General features: G+C 41.3%; 1 protein-coding gene across 7 annotated transcripts in view; it reads right to left on the bottom strand.

Annotated features, from left to right (window-relative positions):
* The window catches only part of ARMH3 (armadillo like helical domain containing 3), a 210,798-nt gene that overhangs the window by 126,160 nt on the left and 57,896 nt on the right, over positions 1-26,742 (bottom strand). For all 7 annotated transcript variants that reach the window (XR_010341755.1, XM_064373952.1, XM_012439376.2 and 4 more), the window contains exons 16-20: positions 24,798-24,856; positions 23,360-23,425; positions 22,100-22,169; positions 20,665-20,725; positions 5,325-5,413 (exon numbers count right to left, since the gene is read on the bottom strand). Coding sequence is in view for 6 of the 7 variants with exons in the window: in XM_064373952.1 (XP_064230022.1) it covers positions 5,325-5,413; positions 20,665-20,725; positions 22,100-22,169; positions 23,360-23,425; positions 24,798-24,856 (345 nt within the window). In the remaining variant the exon portion in view is untranslated. The remainder of the gene's footprint in view (positions 1-5,324; positions 5,414-20,664; positions 20,726-22,099; positions 22,170-23,359; positions 23,426-24,797; positions 24,857-26,742) is intronic.

Raw genomic sequence — 26,742 nt, 5'->3', positions numbered from 1 at the left:
GAATGAGAAAAAAACAAAAGAAATTACTAACTACTCTCTTTCACAAATCAAATCAACTAAGGTTAATGGCTGGCCCTATCAAAGATGATGATGTCAGCTCAACAGAAACAATAACAACATCCTACTGGGTTCTGTTATTATTATTATTATTATCATTATTTGGGTCAAACACAACATTGTGCTGCTTTTGGAGAATGTTGATCCATCATTGATGAAAATCCTACATATCCATTCATCTACTTATTTGTTCATCCAAATGTTTTCTGAGTTCCTCTTAAAAAGTCAAGTAGGCCAGGTGCTATGGCTCATGCCTATAATCACAACACTTTGGGAGGCCAAGGCAGGTAGATCACTTGAGTCCAGGACTTCAAGACCAGCCTGGGCAACATGATGAAAACCCATCACTAAAAAAAAAACACACACACAAAAAAAACACAAAAATAAGCCAGGCATGATGGTCCAGCTACGCAGGCGGCTGAGGTGGGAGGATCCATTGAGCCCAGGAGGTCAAGACTGCAATGAGCCATGATTGTGCCACTGCACTCCAGCCTGGGCAAGATCCCGTCTCAAAAAATAAATAAATAAATAGCCAAGTAGTCTGCTAGAGATCTAACAATGATTTAAAAACAGGCCCTGCCCTCCAGGAACTTTTTTGAGAGGCAAAATAGATATTTAAACGAGTCACTGTAAAAATATATGAAATTAGCTGGGCATGGTGGTTTGCACCTATGGTCCCAGTTACTTGGGAAGCTCAGTTGAAAGGATCGCTTGAGCCCAGGAGATGAAAGTTGCAATGAGCTGAGACTGTGGCACTGCACTCCAGCCTGGGCAACAGAATGAGACTCTGTCTCAAAAAAAAAAAAAAGCAAACATAGCAAAACCATGTGATATACTGAAACAGGGGCCCAATATGCTATAGAAAACACTCAGAATATAAGAATAGTGAACAAAATGGTCTATAGTCTGAAGAAGTTCGAAGGAGATTGTTAATCTGAAGTTCCCAGTAGGAGCACAGTGTGACCCGTAAATAAAGAAAAAATATTGGCCAAGCACAGTGGCTCAACACCTATAATCCCAGCACTTTGGGAGGCCAAGGTGGGCAGATCACTTGAGGTCAGAAGTTCCAGACCAGCCTGGCCAACATGGTAAAACTCCGTCTTTACAAAAAATACATAAGTTAGCCAGGAGTAATGATGCATACCTTTAAGACCCAGCTACTTGGGGCAGGGACTGAGAGGGGAGGACTGTTTGAACCACAGATGGCGCCACTGCTCTCCAGCCTAGGCAGCAGAGTGAGACTAAAAGAAAAACAGAAAAAATATTTACCTAGATACTAAGATATTCTGTGAGAACAGAATTAATCGGGAGGCTGTAGAACTTAAAATTAAGGGAAAGTTTTTTTCCTTTTTTTTTGAGATGGAGTTTCGCTCTTGTTACCCAGGATGAGTGCAATGGCGCGATCTCGGCTCACCGCAACCTCCGCCTCCTGGGTTCAGGCAATTCTCCTGCCTCAGCCTCCTGAGTAGCTGGGATTACAGGCACGTACCACCATGCCCAGCTAATTTTTTGTATTTTTAGTAGAGACGGGATTTCACCATGTTGACCAGAATGGTCTCAATCTCTTGACCTCGTGATCCACCCGCCTCGGCCTCCCAAAGTGCTGGGATTACAGGCGTGAGCCACCACACCCAGCAAGGCAAAGGTTTTTGACACAAGATCATGGAGGGGCTTCAGAGGGTCCAGAAACTCTGTGAAACTATATGCAAAATATATGCCAATGGACATTTTTCTAGATACAAAGATGACTGTAGCTTTCATTCTATTCTCAAAAGTAAAGAACGATTTCAGTATGATCTTATCCCAAAACCCGGTTTTCTATCTCTATCAGTGGAGAGTTTTAAGACCTAATCTTTTATTCACACTAGGAGATCTAGGTTGCCTAGACGTCAGAGAAGAGCTTTCAAACTTTCTATAACGTGGTCAAAAATAGTTATTGCTGAAAACAGGGCAATGTAGAGCAATAGGACTTTATCCTTTCCATATTCAAGTTAAAAGTAGACAAAATAGGGCCGGGCGCGGTGGCTCAAGCCTGTAATCCCAGCACTTTGGGAGGCCGAGGCGGGTGGATCACGAGGTCGAGAGATCGAGACCATCCTGGTCAACATTGTGAAACCCCGTCTCTACTAATACAAAAAAATTAGCTGGGCACGGTGGCGCGTGCCTGTAATCCCAGCTACTCAGGAGGCTGAGGCAGGAGAATTGCCTGAACCCAGGAGGCGGAGGTTGCGGTGAGCCGAGATCGCGCCATTGCACTCCAGCCTGGGTAACAAGAGCGAGACTCCGTCTCAAAAAAAAAAAAAAAAAAAAAAAAAAAAAAGTAGACAAAATATATTTCCCCACATACTCAGATACCATGGTGACAGGCATCATAGAAACAAACAGTGGCAGCAGGGAATAGGTCAGGGCTCGTATTTCTAAAACCAACTAGGAAAAGCTTATCAGGCAAGATTGAACCCCCAACTAATACAGCTGACTCCTCCTTGTCCATAAGACCACACCTGGGAATTCATTATGGGAATCTGGGGACCTCTGGTTACCTCCCCAATAATAACAAAAAGCTAATATAATCAAACAACATAGAAATAAAAATCAGCTCTGAAGTACAGTGATACTAAACACCCACATTCCAAACTACAAAAGGCATCTGGACTCTAGATGATTGCTTCCTAGATACCCAAGGGCTTCTGTGTGTCCAATCTAATAACACATGCCTTATCAGTCTTATAAATAAAATTTCATTACAGTGTGCAGCGCATGTATGGCAAAGGATATATACACATAAGCATATTTGCCATGATGAATTTCACACAGCTCTCTCAAATCCACAAGTCTAGAAGGCAAAGAAAGAGTGAAAACATGGGCATTCCAACATATGAGACGTAGTGCCTGCCAAGGAGTAGGTGGATCCACCATAGACACACTTGTTTTCACAGAATGCAATATTATACGTTATTACAGGCTCTGACTTCATGGGATACAATGCTCTGTTTTGCGGCTTTCCTAAACCCCTGCTGCTCTGCATCTCACTGTACACTCCATATACGAACACATGGAGCCAGGGTTCCAAGAGGGCTCACCCAGCCGATACAGGAAAAGGAGCTAACATCACGTGGCAGAGAACTCTAGTACAAATGTCTGGATGCCTTTGTGACAAGCAACAGTCCATGCCTCTCTAAGAACACTCATATATACTTCCCCTCAACTCATCAAGGGCCTTAGGCTATCATGCAATTAGTCCTGAGAATAGGACATAATTATAAATAGAGCTGAAAGTTCTGAAAGATATAACATCAACTGACCAACACAGAATAAAGAATGGCCTTCTTTTTTTACCATTTCCTAGTCAGAAGAGCAAAATGTGGAGTCAGAAAAGATAAATATAAAAGACATTTTTATCATTTGTAAATATTTTGGATGAAATATAAAAAAAAAAAAAGACATTTTTAAATCTCTTTAAAAGATAATCGCTTGTTTAAGCAAAAATGAGCGCAATATATTTTGGAGTTTATGACATATGTAAAAAGTAAAATTCATGACTATAATAACACAAAGAACAGTTCATACTGATTAAAGTGTCAATTCATCAAGAGAACAGAGGATACAAAATGGGGCTAGGAGGAGAATAACAGGAAGCCCTGAGCCTCAGGAGACAGACCAGAACCAACAGTATAAGGCAATATGGATAAGACAATAGAATAGGATAATGAGGAAGAGGATAACAGATCATGAGAATGAGAGAAAAGTCAGAGAGATCACAGATGCCAGAGATAGACTAGGACAAAAAGAAAAGAGAATAGAATGAAAGAGAAAATAAAACCAGAAGGGAATCAAAAGAGGCAGGTAGAGACAACTACTACCACCACCTTGTTTAGTAATACAGTGTGTAATTTCATTCAAGTTATACACATAAACCATTTGAACTTATAAATCCTACAACTATACCAACATCTGAAGATCTGCATTATTATTGTGTTTTCTCTTTAATCCTATGCTTTTAGAGACTAATAATCATACAACTATCCATAGGCAACAATAATAGTCCTTTACATTAAAAGGAGGTATTGCTACCTAATTCTACTGTTGGTCATTTATGTCTTTTGATCTCTCTTTAACTCTCCTGACATTCTCTCAATCTCAAACTTTCATACAATCATACTCTCCTCTCCTAAAATACCAAAATGCCACTATTGCCACTTAGTGTTATTCTCCTACTCCTCCTTTACCACCATAGGCAGTAACTGCAAAAACTCCCTAATCCATTAATTAAAGATCTCTACTTCCCATTATGGAGGACTAAATTTAGAAAGCCAAATTGGGTTGGGAGGAAATCATGTGTCACAACAAATGAGATGAATTCCATGGAAGGGGGCTGGGTTACTGGCCTGTTTCTTATAAAGCCTCTGACTGACACTAACACACCCTATTCTGCTGAAAATACAGAGCAGCTCTCCCATGGGTGGACAACCTTTCATCACTGTAATCATCTGGAGAAGACTTTATTGTACCATCAGGTGTCAAAAGTCACAGGATCTAGCAGCAAGCAACTGCCTCAGGGAACATGTCTCCTCTGCTTTCCTGAAACCACCAATTTAGTCACACAAAAGAAAGGGGTGGCAAGCCAGCATTAATTGTACCCTTAGAGAAGAGCCACTTCCCGCCTGCAGGGGTAGCAGTGACTTTAGTGGGCTACCAAATGGATACAAAGACAAAAGTAAACACTGTAATTTGCTATTTTGTCTCTGGCACAGGAGGAGTGGTACAAGTGACACTGTCTGTAAACAGTAATAATGCCGGATGTAACACAGAAAACAGGATTCCTGAATCTCCCCACCCCTGTCCCCATCCCTTCATCCCTCCATCCCTCTCTATGACACTCCTTCTAAGATTACTCTTCCTGAGGAAACACACAGAAGCCTCCATATAGTCCATATGCTGCTACCAAATGGCCTCCTACCTCATTCTTACTCAAAGGGAGATTTATCGGATCACAAGAAATATTTAATTGTTTTTACCAGTTGACAAAAAACATAGGGAGGAGAAGGAACAAGACACAAAGTATAGAATAGACATGTAACACATCCAGGTCTGGATTAGAAAAAAGCTAAAATGTACAAAAAAATAAAAAAGACAAAAAGAATAAATGAAAACAAAGGCATCCTAAACAAACCAAAAGTTTAAAAAAAAAAAAAAATCCACCTTGAGCCCAGGCCTAGGGGCTCATAAAAGGTATAGAAAAAGAGGATGAACTCAAGAGAGAAAGTTACCTGACCAGAGCTCCCGCCAGGTATAATGTAGGCGTACCCGACACTTCTTCTGGTAGCAAAGCAGTTTGTGTACTACCTGGATGCAGCGTCTGTAACAGGATAAGCAAAAAATGAGACAAGCCTGAGAATATAGTGCAACTCACCACAGATCCCTTCTTAGTAAGGCAGCTTTGCTAAGGCCACTAAAGACACTGGATATTAATATGTACACATGTAAAAAAAAAAAAATAGAACTTCTGGCTGGGCATAGTGGCTCACATCTGTAATCCCAGCACTTTAGGAGACCAAGGCAGGCAGATCATTTGAGGCCAGGAGTTCAAGACAAGCCTGGCCAACTTGGCAAAACCCTGTCTCTACTAAAAGTACCAAAAAAAAAAAGCCAGGTGCAGTGGCTCACACCTATAATCCCAGCACTTTGGGAGGCCAAGGCAGGTGAATCACATGGTCAGGAGTTCAAGACCAGCTTGGCCAATATGGTGAAACCTCATCTCTACTAAAAATACAAAAATTAGCCAGGCGTGGGGCTGCGCACCTGTAGTCCTAGCTAATTGGGAGGCTGAGGCAGAAGAATTGTTTGATCCCAGGAGGTGGAGGTTGCAGTGAGCTGAGATCACACCTCTGCACTCCAGCCTGGGTGACAGAGCAAGATTCCATCTAAAACAAAAAAAAGTAGCCAGGTGTGATGGCATATGCCTATAGTACCAGCTACTCAGGAGACTGAGTCAGGAGAAACGCTTGAACCTGGGAAGCAGAGGTTGTAATGAACCAATATCATGCCACTGTACTCCAGCCTGGACAACACAGAGAGATTGTCTCAAAAAAAAAAAAAAAAAAAAGAATTTCCACCTTCAGTTCTTCTAGTAGATAAATCTCTATGTCTCTCTTCTAGTAGACAAATATATATATATATGTATCTCACATATACATACAAAATCACATACTGCTTGTGCTACCCATTCCCCTTATCAATGGGAAAAGGGTGCTGTAACTACCAATGACATCTTTCCCTTGAGTACCTTGCCAGATAAAAAGAATGAATCAGTGGGTCACAAACTATTTCACTCAAAGTGGCATAGTGACATAGAATGCAAAAGCACAAAATTAAAGACCGTAAGTCTCTATATCTATCTGAATGTAGTTTTTACTTAATTTTTTAATTAAATATGTAATTTAAGATACCAGTATTACTTATAAATAAAATCTATTAAAAAATTAGCCAGGCATGGTGGCACACACCTGAAGTCCCAGCCACACTGCAGGCATGCACCACCACACCCAGCTAATTTTTTTTTTGTACTTTTAGTAGAGATGAGGTTTCACCTTTTTTTTTGGACTTTTAGTAGAGATGGGGTTTCACCATATTGGCCAGGCTGGTCTCAAACTCTTGGCCTCAAGTGATCCACCTGCCTCAGCCTCCCAAAGTTCTGGGATTACAGGCATGAGCCACCATGCTCAGCCAGAAGTTCTGTTTCTTTTACTTTCTTTCTTTTTTTTTTTTGGCTGCAAACTGTAAAATTTAAATTCTATTTACATTAAAAGTTAAATTAAAAATGCAGTTCGCCAGTTGTGCTAACTACCTTTCAAGTGCTCAATAGCTACATGTGGCTAATGGCTACCATAGTGAACAGCAAAAAATACAGAACTTCCCTATCATAAAAGTTTCTACTGGACAGCATTGTGCTAGATCACTGGAATATTCACCGTTAAGCACATTTCAACAACATATATGTTTCTGAGAGTATTTCCAAATAAGCAGTTAGTAGATTGAGGTTAAGATAAATGATAGTTTTAAAAATTATAAACCTACTAAAATCATTTTTTTCATCTCTGATTGAGGTAGGATTTTGAAAGGTTAAAAAGCTAGATGCAATTATAAAGGAAAATACTGATGAAATTTATTTCCTACAAATACAAATCTTTTGTTTAATTAAAAAAAAAAATTCGGCTGGGCGAGGTGGCTTACGGCTGTAATCCCAGCACTTTGGGAAGCTGAGGCGGGCGGATCATGAGGTCAGGAGTTCAAGACCAGGCTGATCAACATGGTGAAACCCCGTCTCTACTAAAAATACAAAAATTAGCTGGGCGTGGTGCCTCACACCTGTAATCCCAGCTACTCAGGAGGCTGAGGCAGGAGAATTGCCTGAACCCAGAAGGCAGAGGTTACGATGAGCCAAGAGTGTGCCATTGCACTCCAGCCTGAGCAACAGAGCAAGACTCTGTTCTCAAAAAAAAAAAAAAAAAGTCAATGATTAAAATTAAATGGCGGCTGGGCGCGGTGGCTCACGTCTGTAATCCCAGCACTTTGGGAGGCCGAGGCGGGTGGATCATGAGGTCAAGAGATCAAGACCATCCTGGTCAACAAGGTGAAACCCCCCCGTCTCTACTAAAAATACAAAAAATTAGCTGGGCATGGTGGTGCATGCCTGTAATCCCAGCTACTCAGGAGGCTGAGGCAGGAGAATTGCCTGAACCCGGGAGGCGGAGGTTGCAGTGAGCCGAGATCGCGCCATTGCACTCCAGCCTGGGTAACAAGAGCGAAACTCTGTCTCAAAAAAAAAAAAAAAATTAAATGGCAAACAACATGGGAAATTATATTTGCAACATATGACATAATAAAGTTACTATATAGAAGTTTACACATATTGATGATAAAAACATGTCCTCTGCTATAGTTTGAATGTTTGTCCTCTCTGAAACTCATAATGAAACATAATCCCAAACGTAATGTTATTAAAAGGCTAGGCCTTCAAGAGGTGACTGGGTCATGAGGGCTCTGCACTCAGGAAAAGATTAATCCACTCATGGGTTAATGGATTAACAGGTTATCATGAGAGTGGGTTAGTTATCCTGAGGGTAAGTCCATTATATAAGCCAGTTTGGCTTTCTCTCCTGGGCCCCCTCACCATGCAATACCTTGCACCACCTCGGAACTCTACAGAGAGTCCCCATCAGCAAGAAGGTCCCTACCCAGATGTGGCCCCTAGAACTTGGACATCCTAGTCTTCAGAATTGTGAGACTAAATACATTTCTTTTCTCTATAAATTTTCCAGTCTTAGGTATTCAGTTATAGCAACAGTAAACAGATTAAGACAACCTCTAATAACAAAGATAGGCAAAGGAAATAGTCAACAAATTCCTCCATCTCCCAAAAAAGGGAAACAGGGAAAGCCAACATTTTTCTATAATGTTCAACTTCATTTTAAAAAGGTGTATTAAAACAAGATTCTGCTTTTGCATATCAAATTAATGTAAATTTCATTCTTACAAAGAAACAGCATTCACAATAAAGGAAAACGAAACAACTGTGGAAAGAACATCTGATACCAGGAGAACAGCAAATAAATCATTACACACATGTTCCGATTGACATCTGTCCCCCCAAAATTCATATGGTGAATTAAAATACACTTCAAATCCTCTAGCTAGTATCTCTAACTCTCATTTCATGGAGGGAGGTTAATAATAGAGAAACTAGAACCCTCAAAGAATACTGGTGGAAATAAAAATAGTACAACCATTTTGGAAAAGTTTGGAGTTTCTCAAAATGTTAGACACAGAGCTACCACATAACCCAGCAATTCCAATACTCGGTATATACAGAAGAAAAACACAAACAGGCTGGGTCCAGTGGCTCGTGTCTGTAATTCCAGCACTTTGGGAGGCCAAGGCAAGAGGATCATTTGAAGCCAGAAGTTCCAGACCAGTCTGGGCAACAAAGCAGAACCCCATGTCTACAAAAATTTAAAAATAAAAAAAATAGCTGGGTGCAGTGGCATAAACCTATAGTCCCAGCTACTCAGAAGGCTGAAACATGAGGATAGCCTGAATTCCAGAGTTTGAAGCTACGGTGAGCTATGATTGCACCACTGCACCCCAGCCCAGGTAACACAGCAAGACCCTGTCTCTAAAACAATAAAAAGAAAACAAAAATATATGTCCACACAAAAACTGGTATACAAACAGTCATGGTAGCATTCATAACAGCCAAAAAGTCTAAACAACCCAAATGTCTTATCAATTAATGAATGAATAAATACAATGATGTGGTATTCTATACAATGAAATATTAGCCATAAAAAGGAATGGCTTTTTGTGTACTGATACAAGCTACAACATGGATGAACATGAAAAATATTATGCTAAATTAAAGTTAGAAGTAAAAATCACATACTCTGTTATTTCATTTATATAAAATGTCCAGAATAGGCTAATACTTAAGAGACAAAAAGTAGATTAGTGGTTGTCTAGGCCTGAGGGAGAGGACAGAGGAAGAAATTCTGAAGAGGAAGGGAGAGGACAAAGGAAGTAACTACTAATCGGTACAGGATTTATTCATGTAGGGGTCAACTGAAAATGGTCTAAAATTAGTGTGTGGTAATAGTTGCACAATCTTGTGAATATATTTTAAAAACACTAAATTATATACTTTAAATCTGCTAAAAAAAAAAAAAAACTCTATGGCCTATGTTTTCCAAATATTTGTCAAGACATAGTTACAGCTCTCATGGCAATGTTCATTTCATATATTCTGTAACTAGGTATGCTTGGATTCTTGATTAAGCCATTAAATGTCCACTTTAACAGTCAGCCTATGTTAGGTGGATAAACTGATACTCTTCATTTGAGAGGATTAGTTTTTATATTTCCTATTTTCAACTTAAATTCACAAATTCAACAATTCAACATTCAATTAACTATGATCTCAGCCCTTAGAATCCCTAGAGTATGAAGGTTTCTAAATGGCCTAAAATGCAATGTCTTAACTGGAAATCCAGGTCCTTTTTTTTTTTTTTTTTCAGACACTAGTCTTGTTTCGTCACCAGGCAACAGGCTGGAGTGCAGAGGTGAGATCTCAGTTCACGGCAATCTCCACTCCCAGGTTCAAGCAATTCTCCTGCCTCAGCCTCCCGAGTAGCTGGGACTACAGGCACGCACCACCACGCCCAGCTAATTTTTGTATTTTTAGTAGAGACAGTGTTTTGCCATGTTGGCCAGGATGGTCTCAATCTCTTGACCTCGTGATCCACCCGCCTCAGCCTCCCAAAGTGCTGGGATTACAGGCGTGAGCCACCGTGCCCGGCCCTAAATCCAGGTCTAAGTCTCACTTTGTGGTATCCTCGCTGCTCTAAAAGTACTTGAGTTAGGACTTTTTTAGTTAAGGGAGGGTTTGGTCAGTCACAGGCCCAGGGCTTGGATCCTACCCCTCTGGAACTTCAGGCTCGTCACACAAACCAAAAGGTTCAGAAGAAACTGCCAGACCTACCTTTTTCATTCATTCATTCAACAAATCTTGACTGTATATCAACTAAATGCTAGTGCTTAAGTCTTATTATAACTAAGTTATAAAGTTCCTAGAAAACTGAACCTAAGTAAATTGCTACTTTCGGTAAATGAAACTGGCTCTTCCTTTTGTTTTGGGGAGTTTTTTGTTTTTGTTTTTGAGACGGAGTCTCACTCTGTTGTCCAGGCTGGAGTTGCAGTGGCATGATCTTAGCTCACTGCAACCTCTGTCTCCCAGGTTCAAGTGATTCTCACGCCTCAGCCTCCCAAGTAGCTGGGATTACAGATGCCTGCCACCATGCCCAGCTGATTTTTGTATTTTTAGTAGAGATGGGGTTTTACCATGTTGGCCAGGCTGGTCTCAAACTCCTGACCTCAGGTGATCCACCCGCCTCAGCCTCCCAAAGTACTGGGATTACAGGCATAAGCCACTGTGTCCAGCCTGAGACTCTTTCAAGTTCTATGGCTATAACCTGAGACAAAGAATGTCCTAAGACACCACATTAATCTGTGGGGTATCAATTTGACAGTTCATGGAATCAAGCTAAAATAGGGGTAGCTACTACTATAAAGACACATGCACATGTATGTTTACTGCAGCACTATTTACAATAGTAAAGACATGGAACCAACCGAAATGCCCATCAATGATAGACAGGATAAAGAAAATGTGGTACATATACACCATGGACTACTATGCAGCCAGGAAAAGGAATGAGGTATGTCCTTTGCAGTGACATGGATGAAGCTAGAAGCCATCATCCTCAGCAAACTAACACAAGAACAGAAAACCAAACACCGTATGTTCTCACTCATAAGTGGGAGTTGAACATTGAGAACACATGGACACAGAGAGGGGAGCAACACACACCAGGGCCTGTTACAGGGTTAGGGGGGTGAGGGAAGGGAACTTAGAGGATGGGTCAATAGGTACAGCAAACTACCATGGCACATGTATACTTATGTAACAAACCTGCACATTCTGCAAATGTATTTCATTGTTTTGTTTTGTTTTTGAGAAGAAATAACTACAAAAACAGAAAAAGAAAAAAAATAGGGGTAGCTAATTTCTTGGGCCTCTTAGCAGAAGAGAAAAAAAGGCAGAAAAACCACTACTAACCTCTCTCTGCGGAATGAGAGCCAGAGACACCAGGTAGAGGAATTAAAACACCTAACAACTGGCCAGGCTTGGTGGCTCATGCCTGTAATCCTAGTACTTCAAGAGGCCAAGGCTGTTAGGACTGTTTGAGGCCAAGAGTTCAAGACCTACCTGGCCAACATAGCGAGAACCTGTCTTTAAATAAATAAAATAAGTAAAATGCCTAACAACATATCAAGGACACAAATGAATTGAGCTAAATTTATAAGTTGAAGTCCTAAAATTACTCTTCTCTAGACATTTTCTGAGCACTCTAAACAATAAGCCCCCACTGCTACCTTATTAGCCAATACTACTTGCTCCGTTATTCACATCTCTCTCTATTCTTCTCATTCCCGGTAGCTCTGAGTGGTCTTGCAGGAGCCTCTCAGACAGAATTTCATAAAAGCTATTTAAACAAACCTCTCTTAAAATACTTGGATACCTTCAGCAGTGATATTAAAAATATTTTACAGGCCAGGCACAGTGGCTCACACCTGTAATCCCAGCACTTTGGGAGGCCAAGGTGGGTGGATCACCTAAGGTCAAGAGTTTGAGACCTGCCTGGCCAACACGGTGAAACCCCATCTCTACTAAAAAAAAAAATACAAAAATTACCTGGGAGTGGTGGTGCACGCCTGTAATCCCAACTACTTGGGAGGCTGAGGCACGAGAATCGCTTGAACCCAGGAGGCATAGGTTACAGTGAGCTGAGACTGCCCCACTGCACTCCAGCCTGGGTGACAGACTAAGACACTGTCTCAAAAAAAAAAAAAAAAAAAAAAAAAAATATATATATATATATATATATATATGTATACACACCCATATATATGCATATATTTTACAAACCATACAGAAAAATAATCTATAAATACATACATGAAAAAATTTTAAGTAATTCCCTTTTATTCACTAATAAACTAACCTTGTGATATTGTAAAAACAGGTCCCCAACCCCCAGGCCATGGTCCAGTACTGGTTAGAAACCAGGCTGCACAGCAGGGGGTGAGTGGCAGGTGAGCAAGGGAAGCTTCATCTGTATTTACAGTTGCCCCATGGTTCACATTACCACCTGAACTCCGCCTCCTGTCAGATTAGTGGCAGCATTCGATTCTCACAGGAGCACAAACACTATTTTGAATTGCAAATGCAAGGGATCTAGGTTGTGGCTCCTTATGAGAATCTAATGCCTGATGATCTGTCACTGTCTCCCATCAACCCTAGATAGGACCATCTAGTTGCAGGAAAACAAGCTCAGGGCTCCCAGTGATTCTACATTATGGTGAATTGCAGTATTATTTCATTATATATTACAATGTAATAATAATAGAAATAAAATACACAATAAATGTTATGCACTTGAATCATACTGAAACCATCACTGCCCCCAGGTCCATGAAAAAAAATTGTCTTCCATGAACCTGGTTCCTGGTGCCAAAAAGGCTAGAGACCACTGTTGTAAAATATGTAATTGTTTCCTGACATACAACTCCTAAAATCCTTAGATAAAACCCTGTTTCCTGACATAAAATTCCTAAAATCCTTAGAATCTCCAAAGTGATATCTTTTTGTATGCTGAGGTAACTGATGGTTGGCCTCCCCTAGGTAGCTTCAGAATGGGTGCTGCTCACCAGAGAGACCAAGACATGATTAGGGATTTGGGCTTTCAGCCCTAGCCCTGAGTTCCAGGGAGAGAAGAGGGGCTGAAGGTTAAGTTGATTACCAATGGCCAATGGTTTTTATTTTTATTTATTTTTTGAGACAATGTCTCGCTCTGTCACCTAGGCTGGAATGCAGTGGTAAAATCACAGCTCACCACAGCCTTGACCTCCACAGCTCAAACCATCCTCCCACCTCATCCTCCGAAGTAGCTAGGACTACAGGTACACAGTACCACACCTGACTAATTTTTGTAGAGACAAGGTCTCACCAAGTTGCTCAGGTTGGGCTCAAGTGATCCACCTACTTCATCCTCCCAAAGTGCTGGGATTACAGGCATGAACCACAGCCAGACAATAGTTTAATCAAGCATGCCTACATAATGAAATCTCCATAAGAAACCAAAAAGGACAGGGTTTGGAGAGCTTCGGGATAGCTAAACACATGGAAGCCTACGGAAAGGTGAACAAGAATTCATCTACTTGCCGGGAGGTTGGCACATCCCAACTTTACAGGGTCAGAAGCTCCTGGGCTCCAGACCCTTTCAGACCTCACCCTATGCATCTCTTCATCTGACTGTTTGTTTCTTTAAAGTATCATTTGTAATAAACTGGTAAATGTGTTTCGCTGAGTTCTATGAGCCACTCTAGCCACTCCAGCAAATTAATCAAACCCAAGACAGAAGTTGGAGGAACCCCAGTTTATAGCCGGTCCAAGGTTATTTTGTACAGGCAAAATTTTGTACAGGGCTTCTGATTGGCATTGAAAGCCAGGGGTAGTCCTAGGGACTGAGCCCTAAACCCATGGGATCTGAAACTACTTCCAAGTAGACAGTGTCTTCTGTGTTGATTGTTGTTGTTGAGTGAGAAAAAAGAAAAAACACTATGTTTTTCACACTGAAAAACCTGTACCAAAATTGCTTACCAAGTGATATAAGTTGCAATATAAATCATCCTAATTGTTTCCAAATCATTTGCCAATTTTTAGAAATTGTGATGTGATCCCGTTTGATATGGATGTCACTAAATTATGCCCTTCTTTGAGCCATGATTTGCCTTAGCAATCTACAAATTCTTCTGTCAACTTTCCCATGAAATTGAGAGTCATGAGGTCCCTGGTGCTAAAGCCTTTGTTGCAGCTAGCAAATGTGACTAGATGCTATCCATACACAGCTATCCGTGCACACACAGTATATTCCTGAATGCCAGAACCTCTCATATGGCCTGGATCTGGATGGCATGTACTTGGCCCCCTTTGATAACGCCATCCCACCAACACTGAGCCACTCCAGAGCAGCAATGAGATGCTACCTACATCTCCAATCCCTGCTGCCACCACTCTCTGGGTCACACAAAAGCTATCCACATCCACTCCATCACTGCTCCTAGGCTCTGTTCCTATCTCCACAGTCATCAACAGGTGACATCATTAGCCTTGTGGTCTCAATAACTTACTTATACTATTTATCAAGCAGAATGAAAATTTTAACCACTGCCATAGGCTTAAAAAAATAAACTGGCCAGGCGCGGTGGCTCACGCCTATAATCCCAGCACTTTGGGAGGCCGAGGCAGGTGGATCACGAGGTCAAGAGATCGAGACCATCATGGCCAACATGGTGGAAATCCCGTCTCTACCAAAAATACAAAAAATTAGCCAGACGTGGTGGCACATGCCTGTAATCCTAGCTACTTAGAAGGCTGAGACAGGAGAATCGCCTGAACCCAGGAGGTGGAGGTTGCAGTGAGCCGAGTATGCGCCATTGCACTCCAGCCTGGGCAACAAGAGTGAAACTCCGTCTCAAAAAAAGAAAAATACTGGAAGGCCAGGTGCAGTGGCTCATGCCTGTAATCCCAGCACTTTGGGAGGCCAAGGCGGGCAAATCATGAGGTCAAGAAATTGAGACCATCCTGGCCAACATGGTGAAACCCCACCTCTAAATATATATATATATATAGGAGTGCAGGCATAGTGGCTCATGCCTGTAAATCCTAACATTTTGGGAGGCTAACGCAGGAGGATCGCTTGAGGCCAGGAGTTCAAAACCAGTCTGGGCAACATAGCAAGACTCCCATCTCTACAAAAAATTTTAAAAAAACACCAGGCATGGTGGTACAAGACTGTAGTCCTAGTTACTCAGGTGGGAGGATTGCCTCAGCCCAGGAGTTCCATGTTACAGTGAGCCATAATTGTGCCACTGCATTCCAGCCTGGATGACAAAGCAAGACCCTGCCTCTAAAAAAATTACACACATAGGCCAGGTGTGGTAGCTCACGCCTGTAATCCCAGCACTTTGGGAGGCCGAGGCGAATGGATCACTTGAGGTCAGGAGTTCACCAGCCTGGCCAACATGGTGAAACCCCGTCTCTAGTAAAAATACAAAAAATTAGCCAGGCATGGTGATGGGCACCTGTAATCCTAGCTAACTCAGGAGGCTGAGGCATGAGAACTGCTTGAACCCGGGAGGCGGAGGTTGCAGTGAGCCAAGATCACACCACTGCACTCCAGCCCGGCAACAGCTCGAGACTCTGTCTCAAAAAAAAAAAAAAAAAAAATACACACACACAGACATATGTATGTACTGGCAGAATGACTCTAAATTTAGTGCTTCTTGGGTGGGGAGGATTCTTTCATGCATGTATCAATTTCCTATTTCAATACAAAATGGGTTCCACTTTCTCCTGAAATCTTCTTGTAGGACCCACTGAAGTCTGTACCTTTCTTCTGATGCCTACCCACAGGTTTAGAAACATCTGATTTAAGAAGACTCCAAGTTTTCCATGTAAGAGTAGCTTAAAGGAAAGTTTACTCTCCCCAGGGACTATATCCCCTCACTCCCCAATCCTGTGGTGGCAGTGAGAGTGGCAGCAAGAATCAAGGAGTAGAACAGGAGGTGAAAGTAATTGGTTTGGTTTTCCTACCTCTTACTGCTCCAGGCAAGACCTTTCTTCCTTCCTTTTTTTTTTCTTTTTTAGTATATGTGCCTTCCCCCATCATTACCTACAGCATTCACACACAGATGTGAAATTGCTTCATTTCTGACCCAGATTCTGGCTTTGAATATTAAGTCTTTCCAAACTCCATGTTTCTTCATATTTCACTAGGAAGATTATAAACTTATCTGAAATGGCAGAAATTCATTTTGCTTTCAATTTCTCATTCTGCTGTACACTGCAAAAAAGGAGTACATAATGAGAAGTGAGAGTAGCAACCTGGCCTGCTGCCCAGCTGGAAGCAGGAAGTTCACCTGATAACGACTTGATGCTCCAAATTCTAAAAACAGGGAAAGAGCTAGAAGTGGGGGAAGGAAGATCTGAAAACATGCTCATGGGTAGTAATGAAGAAAGTAAATTCAGCCTGAGGATGGGACCTTTTGCCCAGCCTCTGTCAACTTGATGCCTCATTATCTTCTCCATCTTTCCTAACCCCAGGGCAGAAATTAAGGAGCAGGTAGAAAAAGCACCTAATAAAGCAAGGCTAGACAAAAACTCTTTTGAGGGTGAAGTTATGAACCAGGGCAACAAGTTAGAACATTTGTGTAGACCAGGTTCATTGGCTAGGTTTGGGTGAACACGTAATATACCTGTAACTTTACAGCACTGAACATACAATCTTAACAGATCAGCCTCACCTCCAACTGTTCCTCATCATCTACTTAATCTCAGGTAAGCTTTTTTTCTACTCTCTTATCCTCCCTCCATATACTCTACACTCTAGCCACCTGGAATTACACTCTATTCTCCAAACTTAACACACTTTCAAGCCTCCAGGCCCCTAAACATGCTAGTCCCCTACCTGCTAGTCTTTCCCTGACTCCTCCACACAGAAAATGTCTAGCGTTTCTTCATGACTCTGGTCAAATGTAACCTTCCCTGATATCTTCTCTAATGCTCCAGTCAGCATAGTCACTCTATACAAATTTTTCCTCTGTCACTTATCACAGACATGATTAAGAGAACAGCCTCTGCAGTCAGAGAGACATGAATTTAACCTTAGTTATGTAACTTACTAGCTGTGCAACTGTGGTACCAGCCTACAAGACGGACCCCAAACTGGTATTCACACACTCATATAGTCCCTTTCCACACTGTATCAGGATTGGTCTGTGTGACCATTAGAAATGATATGCTACTTGAGACTAGGTTATGGGGAAAGACAGCTGCCATGCCTACCAACCCTACAAAGAGACCCACATGGTGAAGAACAGAGGTGGGCTTGAAAGCAGATTCTTGAGCCCCAGTAGAACCTCAGATGCCTGCAGCCCCAATTCACCTAGCCATCATCTTATTTTAATAAAGTTTTTTTGTTTTTGTTTTTGTTTTGAGATGGAGTTTCGCTCTTGTTACCCAGGCTGGAGTGCAATGGCGCGATCTCGGCTCACGCAACCTCCGCCTCCTGGGTTCAGGCAATTCTCCTGCCTCAGCCTCCTGAGTAGCTGGGATTACAGGCACGCGCCACCATGCCCAGCTAATTTTTTGTATTTTTAGTAGAGATGGGGTTTCACCGTGTTGACCAGGATGGTCTCGATCTCTTGACCTCGTGATCCACCCACCTCGGCCTCCCAAAGTGCTGGGATTACAGGCGTGAGCCACTGTGCCCGGCCCGCATTCTTCTCTTTAACACTCAAGAACAGCTGTGCCACATTAATGAGATTCCCCAGTATGCATATTACCTTTATTCCTTAAAAAGCATCCTTTTGAGAGGCCCTATGCCAAAACTATCCAGCTAAGTTTCTCCTGGATTCCTGAACCACAGAAACTGTGAGATGATAAACATTTGTTTTAAACCACTACATCCGGAGTAGTTTGTTAAACAGCAATAGATAACTAATACCCCTGGGAAGGAAACAGCTCAAAATTTTAGTAGGAAAATTTGGGTTCAAATCCAGGAAATGATGCTTACTAACAGAAATAACCCTGGACAAAGCATTTAATCTCCTGAGCCTCAGTTTCCTTTCTTGTAAAATGAAAAAACTGACACTACAGTAATATGTGTTACAAAGTAAACAGCACATCCTAAAACTAGGATATAAAATAAGCCAGAAATAAAGTCTATAGCAAAAACAAATCTGAAGCCTAAGATAATGAAGTTCAAGGATCCCATCTAAAATAAGTTGAACACTCATGTACTAAGTGTTATAAAAAGTAGCTGTTCATGGTCTTTGAATTGAAATAAAGGATAAGACTTACTTCCAAACACCCAAAAGGTACAGAAAAATGCAAACTGTAGCCTACTTACCTAAAAGTAAAATTTATATTATTATTTCAAACCTAGGAAATCAAGATGATACAGTTTACAAGCAATCTAAAAAGCTGAAAGGTTAGGCGCAGTGGTTCACTCCTGTAATCCCAGCACTTTGGGAGGCTGAGGCAGGCAGATCACTTAAGGTCAGGAGTTCTAGACCAGCCTGGCCAACATGGTGAAACCCCGTCTCTACTAAAAAATATAAAATCAGCTGAGACTGGTGGCATGCAACTATAGTCCCAACTACTCGGAAAGCTGAGGCAGGAGAATCACTTGAATCCAGGAGGCAGAGGTTGCAGTGAGCCCAGACTGTGCCATTGCACTCCAGCCTGAATGACAGAGCAAGACTCTGTCTCAAAAAACAAAAAATAAAACAAAACAAAAAGCTGGAGGTCTGCTCTATTTAGATTGAAATCCTTCATACTTCCCTAGATCCTAGGCCTGGCACTGGAATGAAGTATACTCAGTTTGCTGTTTACCAAATTGCTCTCTTGCCCAAAAAAATGGGGGTAGCAAGTCTGATGTCACACTCAATTCAGGTATTTTTTAAGGACTAAAGAAAACATACATATTTGAGGTCACATTAAGTGGCACAGCTGTTCCTGGCTGTTAAAGAGAAGAAGAATGCAGAAGTGGTAAAGGAGAAAGAAAATCTTAAGGTTTAAACTTTATTAAAATATCATGGCCGCTGGGCGTGGTGGCTCATGCCTGTAATCCCAGCACTTTGGGAGGCCAAGGTGGGCGAATCACGAGGTTAAGAGATCAAGACCATCCTGGCGAACATGGTGAAACCCCGTCTCTACTAAAAATACAAAAATTAGCTGGGCGTGGTGGCGTGCGCTTGTAGTCCCAGCTACTCAGGAGGCTGAGGCAGGAGAATTGCTTTAACCTGGGAGGCGGAGGTTGCAGTGAGCTGAAATCACACCACTGCACTACAGCCTGGCGCCTGGTGACAGAGTGAGACCGTCTCAGAGAAAAAAAGTATATATATGATGGCCAGGTGTAATGGCACACACCTGTAGTCCCAGCTACTTTGGGAGGCTGAGGTGGGAGGACTGCTTGAGCCTAGGAGTTGAAGAACAGCCTGGGCAACACAGTGAGACTCTGTCACAAAGTAAAAAGAAAATATGATGATTCTGAGTTGCCTCTGGTTGTACTCATTGTAAACAATTGTGATAGTCACTGGGTGCAGTGGCTTATGCCTGTAATCCCAGCACTTTGGGAGGCTGAGGCGGGCAGATCACCTGAGGTCAGGAGTTTGAGACCAGCCTGGCCAATATGGTAAAAACCATCTCTAGTAAAAATACAAAAATTAGCCACATGTGATGGCAGGCACCTGTAACCCCAGCTACTTGGGAGGCTGAAGCAGGAGAACTGCTTGAACCCAGGAGGCGGAGGTTGCAGCAAGCGCAGATCGTGCCACTGCACTCATTCCACCATAGATGACAGAGTAAGGCTCTGTCTCACAAAAAAAAAAAAGAAAAAAAGAAAAAAAAAGAACTGTGATGGTGAATCAGCTTTCCTCAGGAGACAGGAGTCTCCTAGCCAGGTCACTAGAGACATAATCTGCCCAGCTAACAGGGGTCTGGCTAGGCTGTCAGGACAATGTAGGCTAAGAACAAACCAGAAGCTCTATTTCCCTAAATCTGTCCTACCTACTAGTCAGTACTAGTACTTTAATGCTAAAGCCCAGAAACAACTAAGTGGTCTGCTGGTTTTGCCCGTCTTTGATTACAATAGCCTCCTACAATCACTATTTTCATATATCGGCTCCTTCTTCATGCAAGTGACCATGAAGTGATCATAGAAGTGATCATGAAGATACGTGCAGAATCCAAATTGTGGTTTGTGCTTGTTCCCTCTTCTGAGAAGATGTACAGATCCAGGCCAGAAAATGTTTCCTAACACTTCTCCACATGCAAATGTATTTTTCTTGAAGTATACACAGACTATGAATTTTCTAACATTCAATTCTTTAAAATGGATTTGTACACATTAAATGAACCATGGAACTTACATATAGAGATCCATAGGAAACTCCTTCATCATGTGTGTTACAATAAACTCTACCATCAGGTCTGAAAGGAGAAAAGAGAAAAACTGGATCAATTACAGTGGAATTCATTCCCTGCCTTTGAGTTGGAAAAAAAGCTTCTGAGTACACCTTGCCCTCATACTGAATGGCATCCACTACCTACATCTTTATTCACGTACACTTATTTTATATAACACACTTTGTGTAACACTGTTCACCACCTACAATTGTAAAGTAATAAGAAATTATTTCACTTGCTGACCTCTGGAAGGATACCCTGACCTGCCAATAAATTCAGATAAAAGGAACATTTCATTGTATAGATATTTCATCCCAAGACATTAATGTAAACCACCAAAGGGAAATCATATTCTGAGACTAGACAATGAGGCAAGCAGAGAAGAAATTATGGATCACATTTGTGTAACCAGAGACTCAGCTCTAAAGCTATGTCAGTCAATTTCATCTTACTATCATATTCAGTTAGACAGATATTGACTGAAATGGGCTGTGAGGCTTTGGGTCAATAGAGGCTTATTATACAGTCTTAATTACTGTTTCTAAAATTAAGTAGATTTAGAAACTGGGGCTGAATATCCAAGTGAATGGGATTAAGAGTTCAGCTAATTCCCTGAGGAAAATGCAGAATTCTGGACAGACAAAATTACCTAAGATACAGGGCCCCTACCTGTCAATTCAGTCAGCCTCACTTCAGTTTAATTTACTCAAAGGAAGTTTTGTATATGTGAACCATGAACTTAAAGCCTCCTGGCCAGCTGGCACATCAATTCGAACCAAGAAAGGATAGGAAGAATTTGAAATCTTTTTTTTTTTTTTTTTTTTTTTTGAGATGCAGTCATGCTCCGTCGCCCAGGCTGAAGTGCGATGGCGTGACCTTGGCTCACTGAAACTTCTGCCTCCCAGTTTCAAGCAATTCTCCTGCCTTAGTAGCTGGGATTGCAGGCACCCACCACCACGACTGGCTAAAATTTGTATTTTCAGTACAGACAGTTTTTCACCATGTTGGCCAGACTGGTCTCAAACTCTTGACTTCAAATGATCCATCCACCTCAGCCTCCCAAAGTGCTAGAATTACAGGTATGAGTCACTGTGCCCAGCCTGCAATCTTGATCAAAAGTAAGGTATCTTACAAATGTAAATCATGTATCAAGTTTAGACACAGCCATTTGTCTCCCTGGGATGACATTTTTCTTTGAATGACAGGACCCTTTTACTGAGCACTCTCTAACTGGGGTTGCTTTACCAAACGCAACAATAAACATGGTTTCGTAGGCCAGGGAAAAAAACATAACTAATAATTTCTTTGAGGAAGAAGCGTATCAACCAGGTTCTACTCTTCATCTTAATCATGAAAGCCTACTGCTGTCACAGAACAATGCTGATGATACTCACTCACCTAGTACCGCACATACTAAAGGACGGCAGGGAAGATTCTTGTCTGCTGCCTTCTTCCTGTGTCTCATAGGCTTCACACGCAAAAAGTGAAGAAAGGAAATTAGTAGACATTGGTACTGATATCCAATGGCCCATCATCATATTCCTTGTGCAAATAAAATCACTACTACAGGGATACTTCCTTTTCTTTCTCTTTTTCTTCTGGTGGGACTGGAATGGGGTAGGATGGAGTGAGGTGAGGAAGAAACCTGTGAATGCTTCTCAGTTATCAATGCAGGCCTGTTACAAAAATACAATTCACAGCCTCAAAGGGCACTAGGGAATACTACAATGGGAAAACTGTTGTTTTTACTTTGATTTTAGTTATACAAGTGGCATTACTAACAACAAAAGAGGTAGACTGATATTTTTCTTTGACAATAAATAATAAAAAAAAAGAGGAAGTGATGGTACCACCTATAGAAGCAGCAACAGTAACAATTGCAAAAAAACAAAGTCAGTTTTAAATCTAAACATCAATGTGATATTTTTTAACATACCTCCAAGCTCTAGGAAATTCCCTGATCTTCCATATTCTATTTGCCCATATGTCAGATGAATAAATCAAAGCAGAAGCCAGCCTTAGCCAATCAAAAATTAGACTACATTTTGATAACAAAAGGCTTAGAACCATTTCCTTACTGAAACCTATGTTACTGAAATCCAGTATCAGGCCTGGCACGGTGGCTCACGCCTGTAATCTCAACACTTTGAGAGGCCAAGGTTGGCAGATCATCTGAGGTCAGGAGTTCAGGACTAGCCTGGCCAACATGGTGAAACCCCATCTGTACTGAAAATACAAAAATTAGCAGGGCATGGTGGCATACGCCTGTAATCCCAGCTACTCAGGAGGCTGAGGCAGGAGAACTGCTTGAGCTCAAGAGGCACAGGTTGCGGTGAGCAAAGATTACAACATTGCACTCCAGCCTGGGAGACAGAAAGAGACTCTGACTCAAAAAAAAAAAAAAAAGAAAAGAAAAGAAAAAGAAATTCAGTATAATTGCCATGTTTGTGAATCTTCCTAAACTCTCAAATAAGAAACAGCTCCATGACACATAAAAATCTCAACAACAAGCATGGGTCTGTTGAACAGCCATCACGCAAAGCCCTTTGGTACAACTTCCCAACCACATTTGTACTAGTAGGATCAATTTCATCCCAACCCTGCTGACACACAAAAAATTCCCTCTAAGAAAAAACAAGAAGCAAAAGAAACACCTACCATTCTATGTAAGTTTACTCGAAAATTCATGTTGTCATCATGTAAAAATGCATTGGCATACTGATCCTAACAAAAATATAGAGAAAAAGTAAGAAGTGAGAACTATATTTAAGAAACCATTTATAATCTATCACACTTCATACAAATCCTTGGATTTTAAAAACTACTTTCAGGGATCAGTTGGACAGCTAATAGGATGAGCCTAGAGTCTTATGTCAAACCCTACTTAAGCCATGAGATTTTTCTTCAGTATAATTTCCCAGTGCATCTCTAACTGGTCAAAAATTTCCAAGCAAAAACAATAAAAATTAAGACACAGGGACTTAAGGCAGATGCTGAGAGGAGTGAGAGGAATCTGTTTTCCTATTCCCTCTTCCGTCCCATCTGCCCAAGGAGTTGGCTCTGTTTGTGATAGCTTAAAGGTTTTCATAGGGGCTGCAGGATTCATGTGCAGGCTCCACATGAGGGTTTAGGAGCAAGAAGAAAAATCTGTGCTCTGCTGGGAATGGGCTCAGCCCAACAGGAGCAAACTGTTACACAGGCAGCATGGAAGCAGGCAAGACTCTTGTCTATTCCAGGCTTTCCTGAAAACTGATGGAAAATCAAAAACCTCTTACCATGGATTAGTAATAAACATCCCTTGGCCCTTTCCCAACACCTTTTCTGAAAATCTGACAAGCCTACAGACTCCAATTACTAGGAACTGTTATGATTTGTGAAAAACAACTCCTTTAAAGATTTTCTTAGAAAGATTTTTGAAAAGCAATTATAGCAGGCCCACTGCTGATAGACAACTCTTCTATAACCAGCCACCCCTAATCTTGTGAAAAGGAGGTCATCTTTCCACAGAGAACATGAAAAGAGAGAGACTTAGAGAGATCCCTATTTCATGTGGACTACCTTTACCATTTTTCTTAAGAGAAAAAAGAGCAGAGTGAGGAATAGTAAAGGGGGAGGTTGACACTATAAATTTAGCTCTAACTCACTCAAATTCTACCATGCCTGTATGTCACCAAGATACATGGTGAGTTTGAACCCAATTAGTCCAACCAAAAGTGGTCTTTTAAAAAGCTAAAGCACCTCCTCTTTTTTCCTCTCAGCTCTTGCTCTTCAGCAAACTGCAAATTACTGAGTTTCCAATTCCCCTTTCTGGCTTTACTCTCCACCCCTTCACCCCACCACAGGAAACCTAAGCTCCTTTTTTATTTTTATTTTTTAAACTGCTACACAGGCAGCGTGGAAGCAAGACCTTGTCTATCCGTGGCTTCATCAAAGACTACACTCTAGTGGGAGGAGACAGATAATACAAAGGGGGAAAATTTTCTCTCCTAAACTTTAGGACCCTAAAAGTCATGAGGCAGGTATGAGGAGAGGGGAGGCAGGGAAAGATAGCACTTTCTAAGAGACTGACTAATAGCAGAAGGCTGGTGAGACCTACCTCTGCAATACATGTAAGGATAATCAGACAGAGTTTGCCACTGTGAAGCCTGTGTTCATCTGTAAAGAAAAAAGAAACCCTTCTCTGTAAATCATCCAGACCATGTTTAATAGAGAACAAGGATGTATATCATAAAAGGAAACATTTACAATCTCTCTTTCTACAAAATTCATAAATGAAAATCAAGGTACTACTATAGTATTTCTTGCTTCCCTCCTAGGCAAAAGAATTCCCCCAGAAGACTTTTTTCTTAAATATCCTGGTAGTCTGTTAGACAGCTAACCACCTTCCTGAGAGCCATCTAACTCATAATGGTTCCTATTGTCATGGCCCAAATCACGGCCATCGCTGTCACATCAGCCATTTGCCAATAGAACTTGAATAGTCAGGTCCATTCCTCTTTCCACCCCCTCATCTGCCAACATTAAGCACCACCATCTGTACCCACCTACCACAAAATCTAGAAAGATTTCATGACTGCTCATAGCAAACTGGCAATGAAATCACAAAGAAATTAACTGCAGACTAGGGTCCAGCCCATGCTTCTCCTTGCAACTGTACACTTATGCCCTGGAAAGCTGTGAACTCTTGATCATATTTTTTCCTGTCAAAATTACTCACTCAACAAATATTTACTTAGCACCTACTTTGTGGTAGGCACTCTGCAAGGCACGAGAGATAGAGCACTGAACAAAACAGACAAAGGCCCCTAGTCTCTCACAACTCACATTCCAGTTATTAAAAAAGAAGAAGGCAACCTCAATAGCAAGCCACTAAGCCCACACACAAAAGGACAAAAAAAAAAACTAATCCATTACTGCCAAATACCAGAACCCATCCAGCTTACATACTTTCCAGAAACTCTGTATGTGGAGGAGTGAAAAGGAGGTAAAAAGAGGATCATGATAGTATAGCAAAAACAGACAAATGGCTCATGATTTTCAAATTAGCTTTAATAGGACGCGAACTGAAGTCCAATCTGGAGAGATGACTTCTTAATGGATTAGAGTGCTGCAGAAGTTAGCCAGTACTACTTACCCTGACATTAACCTGAATATATTCACCTCTTCTCAGAGATAAGCAATGCAAAAAGAGCAATGATGATAATACCTATCTGATACTCCCTATAGCTTCATCAAAACACTGATATAGCCAAAGAGCAATGCTCTTGCCTCTGGAAAACTACATTCAAAATTCTTCTACCTACCCTTAGCCACAGAGTTTCTATGGCACTATCCTCCCAAAAACTGATAAGCAACTCCCATAGAAAAGCCTGCAGCTATCTCTCCACTAAAAATTTCTTTAATTTTAAAATTAAAATAAAGTGTTTCTGAATACAAAAGGCATATTATAGACAGTCTTTTAAACTCAAAAAAAAAAAAGCATACACACACAAAACAATAAAAACCAAATTTAAATATATCACCCAAATGTTAAGACTTTGGTGAATCAACTTTAAGTCTATGCATGGTTAACTTTAAGATATACATGGTTTTTAAAATTTTTTTGCCTAATATCTATTGTAAAGGTTGAGCAGAAGCTCCTTTAAGGTAACACCACCGAAGTCAGAAGAACCCCAAGGGAAAAAGGCTTTAAAAGTGGAGGAAAACCCAAGAGAATAGGGGCCGGGCTTGGTGGCTCACACCTGTAATCCCAGCACTTTGGGAGGCCAAGATGGGAGGATCACCTGAGGTCAGGAGTTTCAGACAACCTTGGCCAACATGGTGAAATCCTGTCTCTACTAAAAATAAAAAAATCAGCCAGGCGTGGTGGCGTAAGCCTGTAATCCCAGCTACTCAGGAGGCTGAGGCAGGAGAAGCGCTTGAATCTGGGAGGCAGAAGTTGCAGTGAGCCAAGATCGCACCACCGTACTCTAGCCTGGGTGACAGAGCGAGACTCCGTCTCAAACAAACAAAAAAAAACAAGAAAATGATAAACACAAAAT

Source organism: Aotus nancymaae, unplaced genomic scaffold, assembly GCF_030222135.1.
Source record: "Aotus nancymaae isolate 86718 unplaced genomic scaffold, 86718_ANA_hifiasm-v0.15.2.pri h1tg000010l, whole genome shotgun sequence".
Taxonomy (NCBI): domain Eukaryota; kingdom Metazoa; phylum Chordata; class Mammalia; order Primates; family Aotidae; genus Aotus; species Aotus nancymaae.
This window is presented reverse-complemented; position numbering and strand designations above follow the sequence as displayed.